The sequence below is a fragment of the Hypanus sabinus genome, chromosome 29 (genome assembly GCF_030144855.1).
Source record: "Hypanus sabinus isolate sHypSab1 chromosome 29, sHypSab1.hap1, whole genome shotgun sequence".
Taxonomy (NCBI): domain Eukaryota; kingdom Metazoa; phylum Chordata; class Chondrichthyes; order Myliobatiformes; family Dasyatidae; genus Hypanus; species Hypanus sabinus.
Genome location: NC_082734.1, coordinates 18,905,580 through 18,924,095, shown reverse-complemented (window position 1 = coordinate 18,924,095; position 18,516 = coordinate 18,905,580). Strand labels below are relative to the sequence as shown.

General features: G+C 48.7%; 1 protein-coding gene across 1 annotated transcript in view; it reads right to left on the bottom strand.

Annotated features, from left to right (window-relative positions):
* LOC132383094 (matrix metalloproteinase-17-like) overlaps positions 1-18,516 on the bottom strand; it is a 59,459-nt gene that overhangs the window by 29,390 nt on the left and 11,553 nt on the right. The window contains exons 2-5 of the mRNA XM_059953880.1: positions 16,640-16,772; positions 13,345-13,495; positions 6,428-6,705; positions 1,327-1,503 (exon numbers count right to left, since the gene is read on the bottom strand). Coding sequence (XP_059809863.1) covers positions 1,327-1,503; positions 6,428-6,705; positions 13,345-13,495; positions 16,640-16,772 — 739 coding nt within the window. The remainder of the gene's footprint in view (positions 1-1,326; positions 1,504-6,427; positions 6,706-13,344; positions 13,496-16,639; positions 16,773-18,516) is intronic.

Genomic DNA, 18,516 nt, shown 5'->3' with positions numbered 1-18,516 from the left:
AGAAAAGGGAAGTTACGTCTTGTGGTAGAACTTCGTTGACAGTGGGAGAGATGCTGATGGATCATCTGTTGGATCCTCCAAGAGGACCACAACCTCGTCGTAGGGTTTGGAGGCTTCCGTGCCTCAATGACCCAGAGAGCTACGTTGCTTTGGCTCTTGGCAGGGTCACCCATGCCAAACAGGTCAAAGGCTGGAGGTCAGACTGAGTGGTCCACTGGTCCTCCAGGTTCAAGACTCAAGACTAACAACCTTGACTGATCAAACAGAACTGATACAGAAACAGCAATGAAGATTCCTTCTACATCTGAGTGTGACGGTGTTCCTGAGTCCCCACCCGGGACTTGTATGATTGACAGTAGGGGAAGAGGAAGCTACTGGCATGATGAGGGAAGCCCTGAACACCACGAGAGACGGAGGACCGTCACTGCTGCCCTAAACGCCAGCGGCGTAGCAGGCAGTAACACAGCATCTATTGGACGGTGGCTGATGGGTCGGGAGATGGAGATCAAACTTTGCTGTGTTCAGCAGGGTGAAGGAAGAGACGTAAGAATTTTAAGTGGGACCTATAAAGCTTTATTGCTTCATTAACGCTCCATTTAGACCACACCTGGACTGTAGCATTCAGTTCAGGTCATCCCATTACAGACAGGATGTGGGAGGCTTTGGAGAGGGTAGAGAAGATGTTTATCAGGATGTCGAATGGATTAGAGGGCATGTGCTAAAAGCACAGGTTGGACAAACTTGGGTCATTTTTCTCTGGAGAGACAGAGGCATCTTCTGCTGGATCCTCCAAGAGGACCACAGCCTTGTCTTGTTTTGCCTCAGTGACCCGGAGTGCTATGTTGGCTGGAGTCAGGGCTTTAAGCGTTGACTCTTGGTAAGGTCACCAATGCCAAACAGGTCAAAGGGTAGAGGTCAGACTAAGAGTGGTCCAGCTGCGTTCTATCACTGAGACCTGTCAGAAGTTTAGAGGTACATAGCAGGCAAGATAGAAAACGTGTATCTTTTCCCCAGGTTTGAATGTCTAACACTAGAGGCCATGAATTTAAGGTGAGAGGAGGAAAGTTGAAAGAAGATTCGTGAGACATATTTTTTCCACAAGGAATGGTGAAATGGCAGGAGAGAGATGCACGAGGGACTCACTGAGATATCGGGAAGCAACACTGCATATGGAGACAGAGAAACTGAGTGACGAGAGATAGCGAGGAGAGATTTCAGATGAGGTGAGAGACGGTTGTTTAAGGTATGGAGAGAGGAGAGACTGGAGACAAACTAAGGAAATTTAGGAAGCAGGGAGGATTATTTCTGTTGCAGGAGAACACTAACCGTACAGTTGTTCAATCCCATAGATGTCATCTTGAGGTAGTTGGTAACTCTGTACATCTCCGGCCGGACCCTGGTAGTAAGGCTGCATTATCGATTGTCCAGCAGAGGAGTGGCCGAGGCCAATTGCGTGTCCGAACTCGTGGATGGCAACAGCAAACAGGTCTGTACCACTTTTACCTGGGTTACAAGGACCGAGGGATACACAAATCAGACTGGAGGTTTCACCCTGAATCAATGGAACCAGCTTCATACCTTCTACAGGGGTTTTACGATCCCACAAGGAATTTACTCTTTACCAAGCATCTGTTGTTTTATGTTGGGAGAAATCAAATAGGTAGACAATCGTACACAGGTGGACAGGGCGGTTGAGGAGAAGTTCGGGACCCTGTCCTTCATCCGTCAGGGAATTGAGCAATACAAACTGGGATGACCACCTGTACAGTTGTTGGCGAGGCTGCACCGTGTGCACAGTTTGCGATGAAGATCTATGGGAATGCTGCCCAAGTTACAGGGAGAGGTTGTGAATGTCAGAGATGGAGGGGCAAACTTAGTGATGTGTATAAATTCGCAAGGGGCACAGATAGGGTGAATGCGCACAGACATTCTCCCAGGGGAAGAGAAACAAAAATCTAAAGGTCCTAAGTTTAAGGTGAGTGGCGAAAAATTTAAAATGGACCTGGGCAAAACTTACTTACCCAGGTATATCATCAACCTGTAAAAGACACTTGGACAGGTAAATGGATAGGAAAGGTTTAAAGAGAACTGCAGGCTTAGATGGGAAGAATGGCCAGTATTGAAGAGTTGGGCCGAAAGGCCTGTTTCTGTGCCGTATGACTCATTGACTCCAAATGTTAAATTAAGGTATTGTCCTCCCTGCCCACTGTACATCCCATACGCCTCGATGGCTACCAGTCCTGGTAGTTCCACACCCCACAGTGAATGTAACACAACCCCTGTCCAGGGAGACCTGGATGGATCCACCCAACTCCCGCTCATCCCAGAAGTGACCCACTGCCCAGAACTGGGAATGGCCAACCTGGCTGAGCCCGAGTAGGCAGACAAGAAAACTCCCTATCAGATCTGCCCTTCCTTTTCACTGAGACCAAGTGCCAGTCAAATCCCGAGGAGCGGCCTCTTCAAAGGCTCAAAGAGCAGAGACAACTTCTCACCAGCTTTGGTAGATGGGTCCGCCTAGGCTCACGAAACTACAGCGGACTGAATGCCCTTAGCTAACTCAGAAAGTGGGCGGCCTCCAGTCATGGCCCCCTTCCTCACCAGGTACCGGGACAGAATCATCACGTGTCTGGACTCACGCAGGAAGCCGTTTACTGTACGCTGTGGAATTCCCGAGCAAGCCTAGGTCGTGTGACCGGCTCCCGAGCAGGGCAAGCTGGAGAACGGGCTGACCAGGGGACAGTTAGTACAGCTGGTTGACTTCATACCCTTATACCCACATTACAGCCAACCTGGGGGGCTTCCCAAAGTGGACATGGCCTGGATTACACCCTCACCGTTCGCATCCTTCCCACAAGTCAGAGCCATCCCCTCCACCCGCTGGGGGCAGTATCACAGGAGGCGACCGTGCCCTCGCGTGGCCAACGCTTGCTGTGGGAGTCACCTGTCACTTTGAAGGCAGCTCCCCCGCCAGAGAGAAAAGAAATCTCCCGAGGGCACGCCCCCGGTGGGGGGTGGGGGAGTGAGTCACAGCTTAGTGATGGACACAGATGGACCCGTCATATCCCAGGAAAATCGGAACCTCCTGCTGCAGGGGAATCAACAAGCCTCCTCTGGATCTCGGTGACAAAAGCCAGGTAGACGTCGCGGAGGCCGGCAACTGGTTTAAGACACCTGACAGCAGTACACAGCATGGTCCTGTCCAAAACTCCAGCCAAGTGCTGACTTTTGTCCACAACCCTTGGCAACTCTCCAACCCAGCCTCATGGACTTCCTCAGCAGATACCCAGGTAGATCAGTGGTCATGGAGTCGCACATCACCAAAGCAAGCTCCTCCATGCCTGTCCAGGCTTCATCTGACACCACCAGCTTCCTGCTAAATATTTTTCCTCTCTCCTTAATCCTCTGCCCTCAATCAGAGGAAAAGGTTCAGAGGGTCAGGACTGTTCAACGCTTGGGAAGGTAAATGTTAGGTCAAAGAAAGTCAGAATGGCTTTTACTTTTCCACTGGGAGTCCCAGACTGATCAATTAGATCAAATTTTTCCAAGTAGTAACAAAATACTGCATAATACTCAGCTCAGCCCAGCTGGTGCTGATCCAGCTGAACACTTTTACACAAATTGCTGTCAATGACACCGGCAGAGGAAATAATGGTCCTGCTGAGTGGAAGTAGGGGAATTAGGCATGAGGTTTAAAAGCAGGATGTAACCTCTGGTTTTCTCCTGATGCCTGCCCAGAAGAAGGCAATGGCAAATCATTTCTGTGGAAAAATTTGCCGAGGATAATCACGGTCGAAACCACAATCGCCCGCATCATAGACATGGCACTTAACGATGGCTCCTGGTACCACTTGGTAGAGAGGGTATGAATAGACTAGGAAAGGTGAACATGTCTCTGGGGAGCTGCAGGAGGAGGGAGGTCAATGAATGTGTCCCTGAGGATCTGGGAGAGGTGGGAGGTCGACATATGTGTCTCTGGGGTGCTGGGGTAGGAGGGAACAGTTCAGGTTCTTGAATCATTGGGATCGCTCCTGAGGCAGGGGCCCAGAGGGCCAGGTTGTACCTGAACTGGAAGGGAACCAGAGCAATGGTTGGTCTGTACAGCTGTATATAAAAAAAATTAGAGGGAATGTTAATTTGGACAGTTGCACAGATTGGAAAGGTTTCGCAGAATTTAGGCCAAACACAGGCAAATGTGTATCGAGATGTATGGGAAGGTTATGGGAATGGGAAATGTATAGGAAAGATTTAGCAAGATTTGGGCCAAACACAGGCAAATGGAATTAGCCTACGTAGCAACTTGGTTAGCACAAACCTGTTCCTGTGTTATATAACTCTATATATGAATGTACATGGCTGGTCCAAAAAGGTTCGATCCAAGGTAATTAGTTAAAGTGGACTCAAAGTTAGCCGGATACTAGTAGAGACAGTGTGATGGCAGAGTGTTGCTTTTATGGCCAGGATCAGTGCTGTAACTCAGAGACTCTTCCTGCTTGTCATACACGTTAACCAGGTAGATATGGATGTCGGAGCCATTGTTAGTAGGTCCGCTGATGACATGATCTTTAGTGGTGGGGACAGGTGGAAATTATTATCGGAATTGATCACCGTGTATGTTGGGCAGGTGGAACTTAATCCAGGTCAGGAAGAAATTATACATTCTGGGTGTTCTAAAAGGGAAGGAGATATCCAATGAATGGCAGGCTTCTTGGAATTACTGAGGAACAGAGGGACCTCTGATAGTGAAAGCACAGGTAGATACGATAACGAGGAAGACCGTGCCTTCACTATCCAGGCAGAGAACATTAAAGTAGGGAGACTGTGATGCAACTTTGTAAAACACCGGGACACGGTGTCCAGTTCTGGTCATCACCGGAAGGGAGTGAGTACGCTGGAGAAGGTGCTGAGGAGAGACACCAGGATGTAGACTGGGATCTGGGATGGAGTGTTTCCATTCTGAGGAAAGGCTGGGTCGACTGACTTAGTTTTCATTGGAGCAGAGGAGCCTGATAGAGGTGAACACAATTATGAGTGGCGCAGAGTGCGTCGACAGAAACCTTTTCCCATGACAGAGACGAGAGAGCGTCGGTTCGATGTGAGAAGGAAGGGGTTTAGAGGAGATCCAAGGCAGTACTGTGGTGAACTACATATACCTGTCTGGACACGCCCCCTCCCCCCCACTGACTGACTGCTCCTGTGGCTCCTCCCACAGACCCCGGTATAAAGGCGATTGGAGGCACTGCCCCTCCCTCAGTCTCCAGGATGTTGTGTGATGGTCTCTTGCTGCTGACAGTGCTTTCTTTCAGCTAATAAAAGCCAATCTCGACTCACGTCTCCGAGAGTTATTGATGGTGCATCAAGTACCTTTTCTGGAATGCACTGCCTGAGCAAGTAGTGGAGGCAGAAACCCTCACAGCATTTGGACGAGCACTTGAATCCCCAAGGTATTAGTAAATAGGACTTAATAAGTACTTAATAAGTACTTGATAGTCAGCATGAGCAGGATGGGCAGAAAGGTATGTTACTATTTCCCACAGAACACCGTAGCTATATCTTTGTTTCAATTTGGGTGTTATCCTTTTGTTCCAATACCAGTAGCTTCAGCCTTGACACTTTCGTTTTGCATCCTCTCACAAATCTCCCCTTTGTTCTTGTCATCTGGCCACCCTGCAACTGGCAGGGTCTGATCCCCCATCTCTCCCGTACTGATGAAGGCTGCTTGAACTGAAAGGACGGCTCAGGTTCCCTCCGCTCCGAGACCACTTGGCCAGCTGGGCACTTCCACTACCCTCCCTGATCGTTTGTGACCTCTGGCATCTGGTCCAACTCTGGAGATGCCTCGCAGAATCTCCTATCTCCTTCGGCACAATGGCGGTCAACCTGATGGAGTGCGTTACAGGACGATACAAAGAGGATGTGCTTGATTTTTAATCAACACAGTCCTCACTCAGAATACAGGGGCGCCCTTTTAGAACGGAGATGAGGAGGAATCTCAGAGAGTGGCGAATCTGTGCAATTCTTTGCCACAGACGGCTGTGGCGGCCAAGTCTTTACTTATACCAAAGGCAGAGGTTGATAGATTCTTGATCAGTCAGGGCCTGAAGGGCTACAGGAAGAAGGAAGGAGATTGGGGCTGAGGGGAAAAAATGTATCAGCCATGGTGAAACGGCAGAGCCCCTTCAGGTAGTTGGACCTAGTGATGAAGGAGACATTGGATTAATGGTTTACAGAAACCTATTCTACACGTAGCATGTGCTTTGGTTTCCTACAGTGTTTGATGGGACAACGAGGCCGGGATTCCCAACCCACGGACCCCTCGGATGATGGCATAGAAAAGGTTGGGAACCCCTGGCTCAGAGTTTTTCTGACTGGGCAGTGAGGTATGGACTGCCCTCTGTGCACATGCGCACGCTGGGACGATACTTACTGTTGTAGGTCCAGACCTCGTCTTCGTCAAAGTGCGTATCTCCGGATATCGGATAATCCCCTGGGAAGAAGGCGTGCGCCAAGGTGCCCCCTGCTCCGTCAAACGGGTATCCGTCACCATGCTGAGACCTCCCAAACTCAATGAGGATATCTACATCCCCGCTCGACTGTTGGAACTCCAAAGGCGAGACATTGCTCCACACCCGGAAGGCATGGTATAGCAAATTAGTGACTGTGTCCTGATTCCGGAAAGCAGCTACCTGTGGATACTTATTGACCCTGTGGGAGAGAGGAGGAAGAGTTGGGATAGGCAATTTTAAAGGCAGGAGCAGTGACCTGGTGATGCACATACAGGACAAAGTGGCATAAATGAATTGAGAACAGAAGTAGCTGTTTTCACCCAACTAGCTGCGTTTAATTTACTCAAAATGCCAGAGGAACATAGCCGATCAAGCGACATCTATGGATAAGAGTAAAGAATCGATACTTTGGGCCGACACCCTTCATCAGAACCAGTAAGGAAGGGGGAAGATGCCAGATGGGGAGAGGGGCAAAGAGCACAAGCTAGAAGGTGTTGTAGCCCGGAGAAAAGTACACACTCAGGACAACTTCTTTTTCGGGTTTTAATTCCTTTATCTGTTTTAGATATTTAAGTGTCAGAAGAGGGTCTTAAAACAAAACGAACGACTTTACAATCAGGTCCCGCCATTACAATCTCCGTTTAACCTTCGGTCCACACACTTGTGTATCGACCAATTGCGTATGCGGTATAAAAATACAAAGAAAATCGCACAAAACTAATATGGTACTAATACGGTAGTGGCAATTCCACTCGGCCAGTGAGGAACTTTGCAAGCCACGCTATCCAGCATCGAGTTCTTTACTCGTGAAAATCTTTCCTCACCCAGCCCAGTAGCTCTGGGGGAACTTGATTCCAACGCCCCACCAGCTTCGGCAACAGAAAGCAAAATGGTCCCCCCCGTTATCCTGCACGTGCGTAATGGCGTCACTATCGCCACTTAAAGGCGCAGACAACCATTCCGGCATTACCTGGATGAGTGCCTGAGGACACTTAACGACACGGAATAAGATTCGACAGTCACCCGGTGATAGGTGAAGCCAGGAAGGGGGGGGGGATGAAGTAAGAAGCTGGGAGGTTCAAAGTTCATATATGTCACCATATTCAACCCTGAGATTCGTTTTTTTGTGGACATACTCAACAAATCTCAAGGACCATAATAGAATCCATGAAAGACCGTACCAACAGGGCGGACAACCAGTGTGCAAAAGACAAAAAGAAAAAAAAAATCAAAGAATAATCATTATAAATATATAAGCAGTAAGTGTTGAGGACATGAGGTGAAGAGTCCTTGAAAGTGCTGGGGCAAGTGAAGTTGAATGAAGTTATTCCCACTAGTTCAAGAGTCTGATGGTTGAGGGGTAATAACTATTCCTGAACCTGGTGGTGCGAGTCCTGAGGCTCCTGTACCTTCTTCCTGATGGCAACAGTGAGAAGAGAGCATGGCCTGGATGATGGGTGCTGCTTTCCTGTGATAGGGCTCCTTGTAGATGTGGTCAATGGCGGAGAGGGCTTTACCCGTGACGGGCTGGGCTGTATCCACTACAGTTTGTAGGGTTTTCTGCTCAGGTGAAGGGCTGGAGAAGAAGGAATCCAACAGGAGAGGAGAGTGGACCACGGGAGAAAGGGAAAGAGGAGGGGCACCAGGGGGAAGTTATAGGCAGGTGAGGTGAAGAGTTAAAAAGGGGGCCAGAGTGGGAAATGAAGAAAAAGGGAGGAGGAGGAGGAAAGTATTACCGGAAGGAGCAATTGATGTTCATGCCGTCAGGTTGGAGGCTACCTAAAGGTGTTGCTCCAATGACCTTCTGTTTAAATCTGGACTTCTATAGAGGAGGATTGAGAGAAGATGTGAGGGAATGATGTGGTGGCAGAGCAGAGCAAGCGATGTAGAGGATCGGGAGGCGTGGATAAACCAGAAAGCAGTCAAGGTTGGGGTAGCTTTAACAGAAGAGTTGAGGTCTTGAGGGCTTTTGCCATGGTTAGCTTTGTACGGTTTCAAAAAAAAAATTCTTATCTTGAGTTTGGTGAGTCGCTGCATGTCTTCTGGTTGGTGTTAAAGGGTGATACAGCATGGATACAGGCATTCTGTCAGTGTTGTCCACAGAGGCAGCCTAAGCTGGATCCATTTCCCCTCCTCTGTCCTGTATTCCTCCAAACATTTCCCGTCCGTGTAATCATCTAAATGCCGTCATTTCACCTGCCTTAACCACTTCCTCTCGCACCTCACTCCATATTTTCACACCATCCTCTGCGTGAAGAAGCTGCCTCCTCAGGTCTATTTTTAATCCTCTCATTCTCACCTTAAACCTACTGTTTGTGTCTAGTTTTGGCTTCCTCTAGAAAACGATTGCGTCCATCCACCACATCTACGCCCTTCTTGACCATATAGACTTCTATAAGGCCACCCATGAGTTTCCTATGCTCCAGGCCTAGCCTGTCCAGACTCTCCCTACAACTCAGTCCTGAGTTCGAACAACATCCTTGGAAATCTTCTTTGCACTCTTTTCAGTTTCTCTCCTATAAGAGGGTTACCAAAACTGTGCACCATAGTTCATGTGCAGCCTCACCAGGGTCTTAGTTTTGCAGTATTCTACAGTACTGTGCCGAAGAATCAGGCTCCCTTCCATATACTTGTGCCCAAGGCCTTTGTACAGTACTGTCATCATTTTATGTTTTGCACTGTACTGCTCCTGCAAAGCAAATTTCACGACAAGTGAGTGAAGATAAACCTGATTCTGATATGGATGTTGTGGACTGAGAGTGGGAAGGGGGCAGGGAGAGGGGAATCACGGTTGTGAAGAGGGCCAGGGAGTGGGAAGCACCAGGGAGACATTCTGTAATGATCAATAAACCAACTGTTTGGAATCAAATGACTTCCTCTGGTCTCTGAGGGCTGGGTGTGTCTGCACCCACACCAATTCCCCCCCCACCAGTCCACCCCCGGAACTCCCTCTCTGCCACCTGTGGCACAGCCCTCCCGAGGCACTCCACCCTCGCCATTCCCAACAGTCTTTGCTCCTACCAGATTTACAAACTCCCTCTCCGCCCCATGTTGACAAATACCGCACTGAACAAAGGTCTTAGGCACCCTGGCTATATATGTGTGCCTAAGACTTTTGCACAGTTCTGTACGTTTAGGGCTGATGATCTTGGATTCCCAGGTAGGCCCGCTTCCACGGCAACCACAGGGTGGGCGGATCTACTGAGGCCATCCTAATAAGATCTAATGGCAGCTGTCAGTAGCGCAGCGAGGACGGAGGCCGAGGGCTCAGATGTGGTGGCCATCTGTCACCATATGGTACGCCCTGACCTCTCCCTCAGGCCGTGGAGCCTGCTGCCAGAAGCCGGACTCAGTTGTTAGGGGAACTGGAGAAAGTATAAGAGGATACAATGTACACAGAGGGGTAGCAGGCAGCAGACAGGCAGAATATGCTGCCTGTGAGAGCTTGTTCTGCACATCTCAAAAAAAACTGAAGAAAATCTATCAGAGCCACTCAGTCCACTGGGACCACACTGACTGGAAAACAGCTCCAGGCTTTGTCTGGCCATTTGTGTTTGTAGCATTCTGGTCACTGAGCACAGAATGGCACCGCACAGGGAGTGGCCCTTCAGCCCATCATTGTGCCAGAATAAACTAGTCCCCTGTCTGCCTGCATACATCTCTCCAGTCTCCTGCCTGTTCACCTTTCTGACTAAACGTCTATTAAACGTTGCTATTGTATCTGCCTCCACCACCTCCTCTCGCAGGCACCCACCCGTGTAACAAAACAAACTCGAACTGCACATATCCTTCAAGCTCTGCCCCTCCGTCTCTAAAGCTCTGCCCTCTGGATTTTGGCATTTCCACAGTGGGAGAAAGACTATGCCTGCCCTATCATAATTTCAGACGTTTCTATCTGGTCCCTCTCCACCACTCGAGAGAAAACAATCGAAGTTTGTCCAACCTCCTCTGACAGTTAACACTCGCTAGCCCAGGAAACATCCCACTGAACCTGTACTGCACCCTCTCCTCAGACTTCACATCCTCGTGAAGTTGCTGGACGATGCTGAGGATGTTCTACGAGTCTGTGGTGGCCAGTGCTATCATGTTTGCTGTTGTGTGCTGGGGCAGCAGGCTGAGGGTAGCAGACACCAACAGAATCAACAAACTCATTCACAAGGCCAGTGATGTTGTGGGGGTGGAACTGGACTCTCTGACGGTGGTGTCTGAAAAGAGGATGCTGTCCAAGTTGCATGCCATCTTGGACAATGACTCCCATCCACTCCACAATGTACTGGTTAGGCACAGGGGTACATTCAGCCAGAGACTCATTCCACCGAGATGTAACACTGAGCGTCATAGGAAGTCATTCCTGCCTGTGGCCAACCCTGAGCCAATAGGCTGGTCCTGGACCTATTTCCACTTGGCATGATTAATTTATTATTATTTAATTATTTATGGGTTTATATTGCTACACTATTCTTGATTGGTGCAGCTGTAATGAAAACCAATTTCCCTCAGGATCAATAAAGTATGTCTGTCTGTCTGTCTGTCTTCCTGTAATGCAGTGACCAGAACTGCGCATAATACTCCAAACGTGGCAAAATGAAGCTTTAATACAGCCTCAACATGACTTCCCAGTTGTTGTACTCAATGCCCCAACTGATGAAGGTCAGCGTGTCAAGTGGCTTCTTTACCACCCTAACCACAAGTGCCCTCAGTTGCTGCCCGCTACTTGGAAGCAGCGAAGTTGGTGCAGTATTCCCCTGGGATTCTATTGGACGGTGATAACACACAGGTATTACTCTCATCTGATGGAGGGACGGACAACATGGGAGCTGTGTAGCCTCAGTTGTAGCGAGGACTAGGCCTCAAGCCTAGGCCTTGCCTGCTACTGCAGACCAGGTGAGAGGCGCAAAAGTGCTATAGCGTGGTGAGCTCAGCTAGGCCCTGGCAGGGCTGCTGTCCCGTGTTCGAGCAGTGGAATGACAGGCTGGATTACATGCACCTGTTATTTATTGGAGTAAACATGCTTCTTTGCTCACTATTTTGAATTAGGTTACTCATTATTTTTGAATGTTTGCTCAATATTTTGAGTTACGTTACTATTTTGAGTTGTTGCTCGCTATTGGGGAATGCTTGCTCACTATTTTGAGTAGGAAGTGGGCCAAGCCAGTCTTGGATCCAATCCACCAAGTCACCAGGGAACAGTCCACCGGATTATCCGACCATAAGGGACGCAGTCAAATGCTTTCCACTTGCGTCATTCTTGCCGCCTCCCGTAAGGAGTTTCTACATTCTCCCTGTGACTGTGTGGGTTTCCTCCGGGTGCTCTGGTTTCCTCCCACAGTCCAAAGACCTACCGGTTGGTAGGTTAGTTGTCATTGCAAATAGTCCTGTGATTAGGAGGGTGCAGCTTGAAGATCTACTCTCTGTCTCAATGAGTAACAAATAAGTATGTCAAATGCGGACAGCGGCCACCTCCCTAACCTCATCAATCATCTCCATCAGATTTGTAAGAGGTGGCCCCGAGCTTTATACATCTGCGTAAGGTGCTTAATTCAAGGGGTTCAATTCGCACCTCTGTCTGTCGTCTCTGTTCTCCCTGTGACTGCCTAGATCTCCTCCAGGTGCTCTGGATTCCTCCCACGTTCCCAAGTTGTATGGCCAGGGTTAATAAGTTGTGAGTACGTTATAGAGGCTGCTTCCAGCACATGTTGGGACCGTGTTGGCCATTGACTCAAATGTTTCACACTTGTTATAGTTACATGTGACAAATAAAACTAATCTTGACTGAGTTCCTCTTCCCATAAACAGAGACACTCTAAACTTCAGAATTACTTACTGTAAGTTCAAAACATCTAGAGGTTATGTTGCAACTTTACAGAACTCTGGTGTGGCCACATCTGGAGTGTTGTCTACAGTGGTGAACTACATCTGGACAAGCCCCCCCCCCGCTGACTACTCCTGTGGCTCCTCCCACAGACCCCCTGTATAAAGGCGATTGGAGGCACTGCTTCCCCCCTCAGTCTCCAGGATGTTGTGTGGTCATTTCTTGCAGCTAATGAAAGCCTGTCATTTGTCTCCCGTCTCTGAGAGTTATTGATGGTGCATCATGTACAGTTCTGGTCGCTCCACTATAGGAAGGAAGTTGAGGCTTTGGAGAGGGTGCAGAAGAGGTTTACCAGGATGCTGCCTGGTTTAGAGGGCACGTGCTATCACGAGAGGCTGGACGAATGTGGATAGTTTTCTCTGGAGCGTTGGAGGATAAAGAGAGGTCTGATAGAGGTTTATAAGATTATAGAGGCATAGTATCTGTTTCCCAGGGTTCAAGTATCTAATACAAGAGGGCATGCTTTGAAGTTGAGAGGGGGTAGGTTCACAGGGGGGTGTGAGGGGTGAGTTTTTCACTCAGAGAGTGGTGGGTGCCTGGAATGGAGGCAGAAGCAAATACATTAGAGGCTTCTAAGAGATGTCTGGATAGGCACATGGATGTGAGGAAAATGCAGGGATATGGACATGATGAAGGTAAGAGGGATGAGTGTTTGGGTATTTTTAGCTGGTTTGGCACAACATTGTGGGCTGAATGGCCTGTTCCTGTGCTGTACTCTTCTATTTGCATTCCAGCCTTGGTGACCCACGTATGACCTCCTAAGTCCCCACTGCTCCCCAGATCTCACCTTACTTTCCTGTCAAGAACGATAACTTCCCATTCCCCACTGGCCAGTCCTTGAGGCATTTTGAACGGGACGACCCTCGCCCCGCGCTAGGGCAGATCAGTGAGCTCCACCCCAAGCCTGCTAGCGGCCCGGCCTTCCCTTCCCCTCGACACCCTTCGTTAGAAAGCTGTCGCGCCCACCTCCAGGTGAGAACCTTCTTCTCCCAGGCGCTCCCAGAGAGCGCGTACCGCCTCCTCCTCCTCCGCCTCTTCCTCCTCATCATCTCCGAGGTGCCGATAATGTCGGGGAGCGAGCACCTCGGTTTCCGCATCATTTCCAGCGTCTTCTGATCTGTTATGGAGATTTAGAGACAGGGTGAAAATGGAGAAAGAGTATTACGACGAGACGGAGAGAGACAGACTGAAGCATCAGATTCCCCTGTCTGACACCCTTTCCCTGCCTGGCTGAGGGAGACTTGAGCTCAAAAATGAACTGTATTTGTAACAAAATATATACACAAGTAAAATTAATGGGATAAAAAAAATTTTTACATTCTTAGTATCATTTGGTCAAACTATAGCCCCCCCCACACCCTTTTGTTGTTCGAGGGGCTTCCCCAACCAGCTGATTTCTTCTATGTGTGGTTACGGAAGAACTGCCGTCCTTCCCCTCTGAGTCTTTCCGCTGGCTGCACTGTGCTTCAATGTTCGTGCCAGGCAAGAGCATTCCTCTACAGCAGGGGTTCCCAACCCTTCTTATGCCATGGACCCCTACCATTAACCGAGAAGTCCGTGGACCCCATGCTGGAACCCCTGCTCTACGTGCTGGTAGACCATCAAGTTTCGGGCCGACCAAAGAGGGTCTTTGACCGAGTTGATGATCTGCCAGCAGCACCGGATGTTGGTCTCGGTGTGCGTACCCAGGAACAGCCCGTAGATCAGAGAGTCCTCTGTTACACAGCTGCTGGGGATGAACCTCGACACTGTCCCTTCCATCCTCCTCCACACCTTCTCCGCGAACCCACAGTGTGCAAAGAGATGGGTCACTGACTCCTCCTCTCTGCAGTCCTCCCGTGGGCAGAGGGGTGTGGAGACGACGTTCCGGGCATACAGGAGGGATCGGACTGGGAGGGCCCCTCTCACCGCCAGCCAGGTGAGGTCTTGGTGCCTGTTGGTGAGGTCTGGTGATGAGGCATTTTGCCAGGAACTGGACGGTCTGCTCAGGGAACCACCCCACTGTGTCCATCTCGTCCTTCTCCTGCAGTGCCTGCAGGACCTTACGTGCTGACCACTGCCTGATGGCCCTGTGGTCAAAGGCGTTGACCTGAATGAACTTCTCTATGAAGGACAGGTATGGCAGCAACGACCAGCTGACAGGGGTGTTGCTCGGGAAAGGGGCCAGGCCCATCCTTCGTAGCCAGGGTGACAGGTAGAACCTGGGCACGTAGTGGTCCAAGTGACCGTGGAACCTGAACATTCTGCTTCTCAGCTTGACCACGAATGGGTAGTCGTGCTGGTCTCTAAAATCTACCATTCACCCCCTCTATCCTTTCTCTAACAAACGGCCTACACATCTGGCAACTTGAATTCACATTTCACCAAGGCAGCTAGGAAATAAAGTTCAAATCATCTGAGGCTACCATAAGACTAATGGGTTGTAGATAAATTATATTGATTTCACTAATGTCTGTCAGGGAAGCAAATGGAAGCAATGTGTCACCAAATCTGAGAATATATAACCATTGAGTTAGAGAGACAGAGACAGAGACAGATAGAGGAGGGAAAAGGAGAGGCACAGATGGAGACAGAGAATGAGAGAGGGACAGATAGAGAAATAGCTAGAGAGGGAAGAGAGAGAAAGAGAAATACAGAGAAATAAAGTCAGATGGAGATAGAGAAAGAGAAACAGACAGATAGGTGGAGTGGGGAAAAGAAGAGAGGGGTAGATAGAGAGAGGGGAAGAGAGAAAATTACAGATAGACAGACCAATAGAGAGAGAGAGATAAACAGAGGGAGACAGATGGATAGAAAGACAAATAGAGAGGGGGAGATAGAGAGAGACAGAGAGATGTGAGAGAGAAAACAGACAGAGACAAAGAGAGAACTAATGACAGAGAAAGAGGGAGAAAGGCTGCGAGGAAGCAATGGAGAGATGGGCAGAGAGATACAGAAGGGGAATGTATGTGAAGGAGGGACAGAGGTGGTGAGATACTGAAAATGGGATTACGATAACGCAATATAGGGGAACAAAAGATTCAGGATGGCAGACAGAATGACACAGGAAGAGAAAGAAATGGAGACTCCATGCATTGATTGGATTGGTCAAAATCACCTCCTTATGGACCAAGCACCTGTCACAGTGACTGAAGGAGCAGGCAGGGCCCAGAGACTTTGCCACAGGTGGGTTCTTTGGGGTGATCTGAGCTCCTGCTCTGTGTTTCTCCCCCACTTAGAACTTAGAACAGGACAGCACAGTACAGGCCAGTTGGCCCACAATAATGTACTGACCATTTCACCTACTCTAAAATGAATCTAACTCTTCCCTCTGACAAAACCCCTCCATTTTTCAGTCATCCATGTGCTTATCTAAGAATTTCTTAAATGTCCCTAATGTATCTGTCTCTACCGTCACACTAGGCAGGGCCTGCCTCAGACCCTCCACTCTGTGTAAGTTACTTACCTCCCCAGTACTTCCCTCCAATCACCTTACAATGATGCCCCCTCATGTTAGCCACTGCCCTGGGAAAATGTCTCCAGCTTCCCACTTATCATTTTATTAAGCCCCTACTTGGTCACCTCTCATCTTCCTTCACTCCAGGGAAAAAAGCCGTAGGTCACTCATCCTATCCCCATAAGACATGGGATAATCCTGATAAATCTCCTCTGCACCCTCTCTACATATTCCACATCCTTCCTGTAATGAAACGACCAGAACTGAATGCAATACTCCAGATGTGGTCTAACATGCCCCTGGTGTGGACTCATGAGGATGTCAGTACCTTCCTAATGCCTCTTCTCCACCTGTTCTGGGCAGCTGGAGGCCAGGAATCCCCACTCTTGCACTGGGAAGGATCTCCTTTCTGGTGCATTGCCGGGTGTGGCCTGGCCTGCCCACTAGAGTTGCTAGAGTGGGTTTAAAGCCTCGAAGCTGGGAAATGGCCCTCAATTACCAATTTTGCCCAGAATCCAGTTTGGTTAATCTTAAAGTTGCCCACCTTGGGTTGTCAATGTTTGCATAGTATACAGGAGGCAGCTCTGCCCCACCCCGCGGGGGACAGGGGAAGGAGAGCACAGTGTTTGAAAAGAACTTGGTGTTATGGAAGGGCTTAGAGCTTCTGTTAGAGTCAATTTAGCTGACCATCTCACACTTTCCTTTTGTTTGTCCCCAGCTCTCCCCTTCCCCGTCCTATCAGTCCTCCGAAATTCCCGGCTCCTGTTCACTTTTCACCACATGGATATTGATCCAGCCAGTGCCACCCACCACACAAGATCTCACCGATAATTCCAGTCTCCTCAATCCCAGCAAATCTCTGCATGGACTTGATGGCACTGGTCAAGCTCTCCAGGGTCTGGAGCTGGGACGTCATAGGGTCCGGGCGTGGCAGGTAACCGTAACGGGTCAGCCAGTCCTAAAAGAGGGTGACAAGAAGTGGCAATAGTTGTATCTCTGTCAGTCCCACTCATTCCCGGTCTCACACTCTCTCTCACAAAGTTCAATGTTCAAAGTACATTTATTATCAATGTATGTATAGAACTGTGCAAAAGTCTTAGGAATATAACATGCCTATAAAAAATATTCATCCTCCCCCCCACACCCCCAGAAATTTTCATGTTTTATTGTTTTACAACATTGAATCACAGTGGATTTAAACTGGCTTTTTTGACACTGACCAAAGTGAAAACAAATTTCTTCAAAACTCTTTCAAATCTCTTACTATCTTTCCTTTCAGTTAGTCCTGACCAAGGGTCTCGGCCTGAAACGTCAACAGTGCTTCTCCCTATAGATGCTGCCTGGCCTGCTGTGTTCCACCAGCATTTTGTGTGTGTTGTTGTTTGAATTTCCAGCATCTGCAGATTTCCTCGTGTTTGTTCCACAAAATTGGTCTGTTTATTGCAATTATTAAATACAAAATAATTGATGGCATAGTTACTCACCCCTTTCAAGTCAGTATTTAGTAGAGGCACCTTTGGCAGCGACTACAGCCTTGGGTCTGTGTGGATAGGTCTCTATCAGCTTTGTACATCTGGGCACTGCTATTTTTTTCCCCATTCTTCTTTATAAAACTGCTCAAGCTCTGTCAGATTGCATGGGGATCATGAGTGAACAACCCTTTTCAAGTCTAGTCACAAATTCTCAGTTGGATTGAGGTCTGGACTCTGACTTGGCCACTCCAGGATATTAACTTCATTGTTTTTTAAGCCTGTGTAGGTTTGGCTTTATGCTTGGGGTCATTGCCTTGCTGGAAAACAGATCTTCTCCCAACTCGCATTTCCCTTGCAGCCTGCATCAGGTTTTCCTCCAGGATTTCCCTGTATTTTGCCCCATTCATCTTACCCTCTACCTTCATCCCCACAGCATGATGCAGCCACCACCGTGCTTCACGGTAGGGATGGTGTGTTTTTGATGATGTGTGGTGTTTGTCTTATGCCAAACATAATATTTAGTCTGATGGCCAAAAAGCTCAATTTTGGTGTCATCAGACCATAGAACTTTCTTCCAGCTGACTTCAGAGTCTCCAACATGCCTTCTGGCAAACTCTATCAGAGATTTTGTATGTTTTTTTTTCCAACAGTGGCTTTCTCTTTGCCACTCTCCCATAAAGTGGGAACTGGTGAAGCATCTGGGCAACAGTTGTTGTATGCACAGTCTCTCCCATCTCAGCCACTGAAGCTCCTCCAGAGTTGTCATGGGTCTCTTGGTGGCCTCCCTCACTAGTCCCCTTCTTGTACCGTCACTCAGTTTTCGAGGACGGCCTGCTCTAGGCAGATTTACAGCTGTGCCATATTCTTTCCATTTCTTGATGATCAACTTCTCTGTACTCCAAGGGATACTCAGTGACTTGGAAAGTTTCTTGTATCCAACTCCTGACTTGTGCTTTTCAATAACCTTTTCACGGAGTTGCTTGCAGTGTTCTTTGTCTCCATGGTGTCATTTTTGCCGGGATACTGACTCCCCAGCAGTTGGACCTTCCAGATACGGGTGTATCTTTACTACAATTGATTGAAGCACCCTGACTGCACACCAATTGATCTCCATTTAACTAAATATGTGACCCCTAAAACCAATTAGCTGCACCAGTGATGTCATATTAAAGGGGGGGGGGTGAATAATTATGTTGTGGCGACCCATTTCCTGGCACATCCAAACCGGCT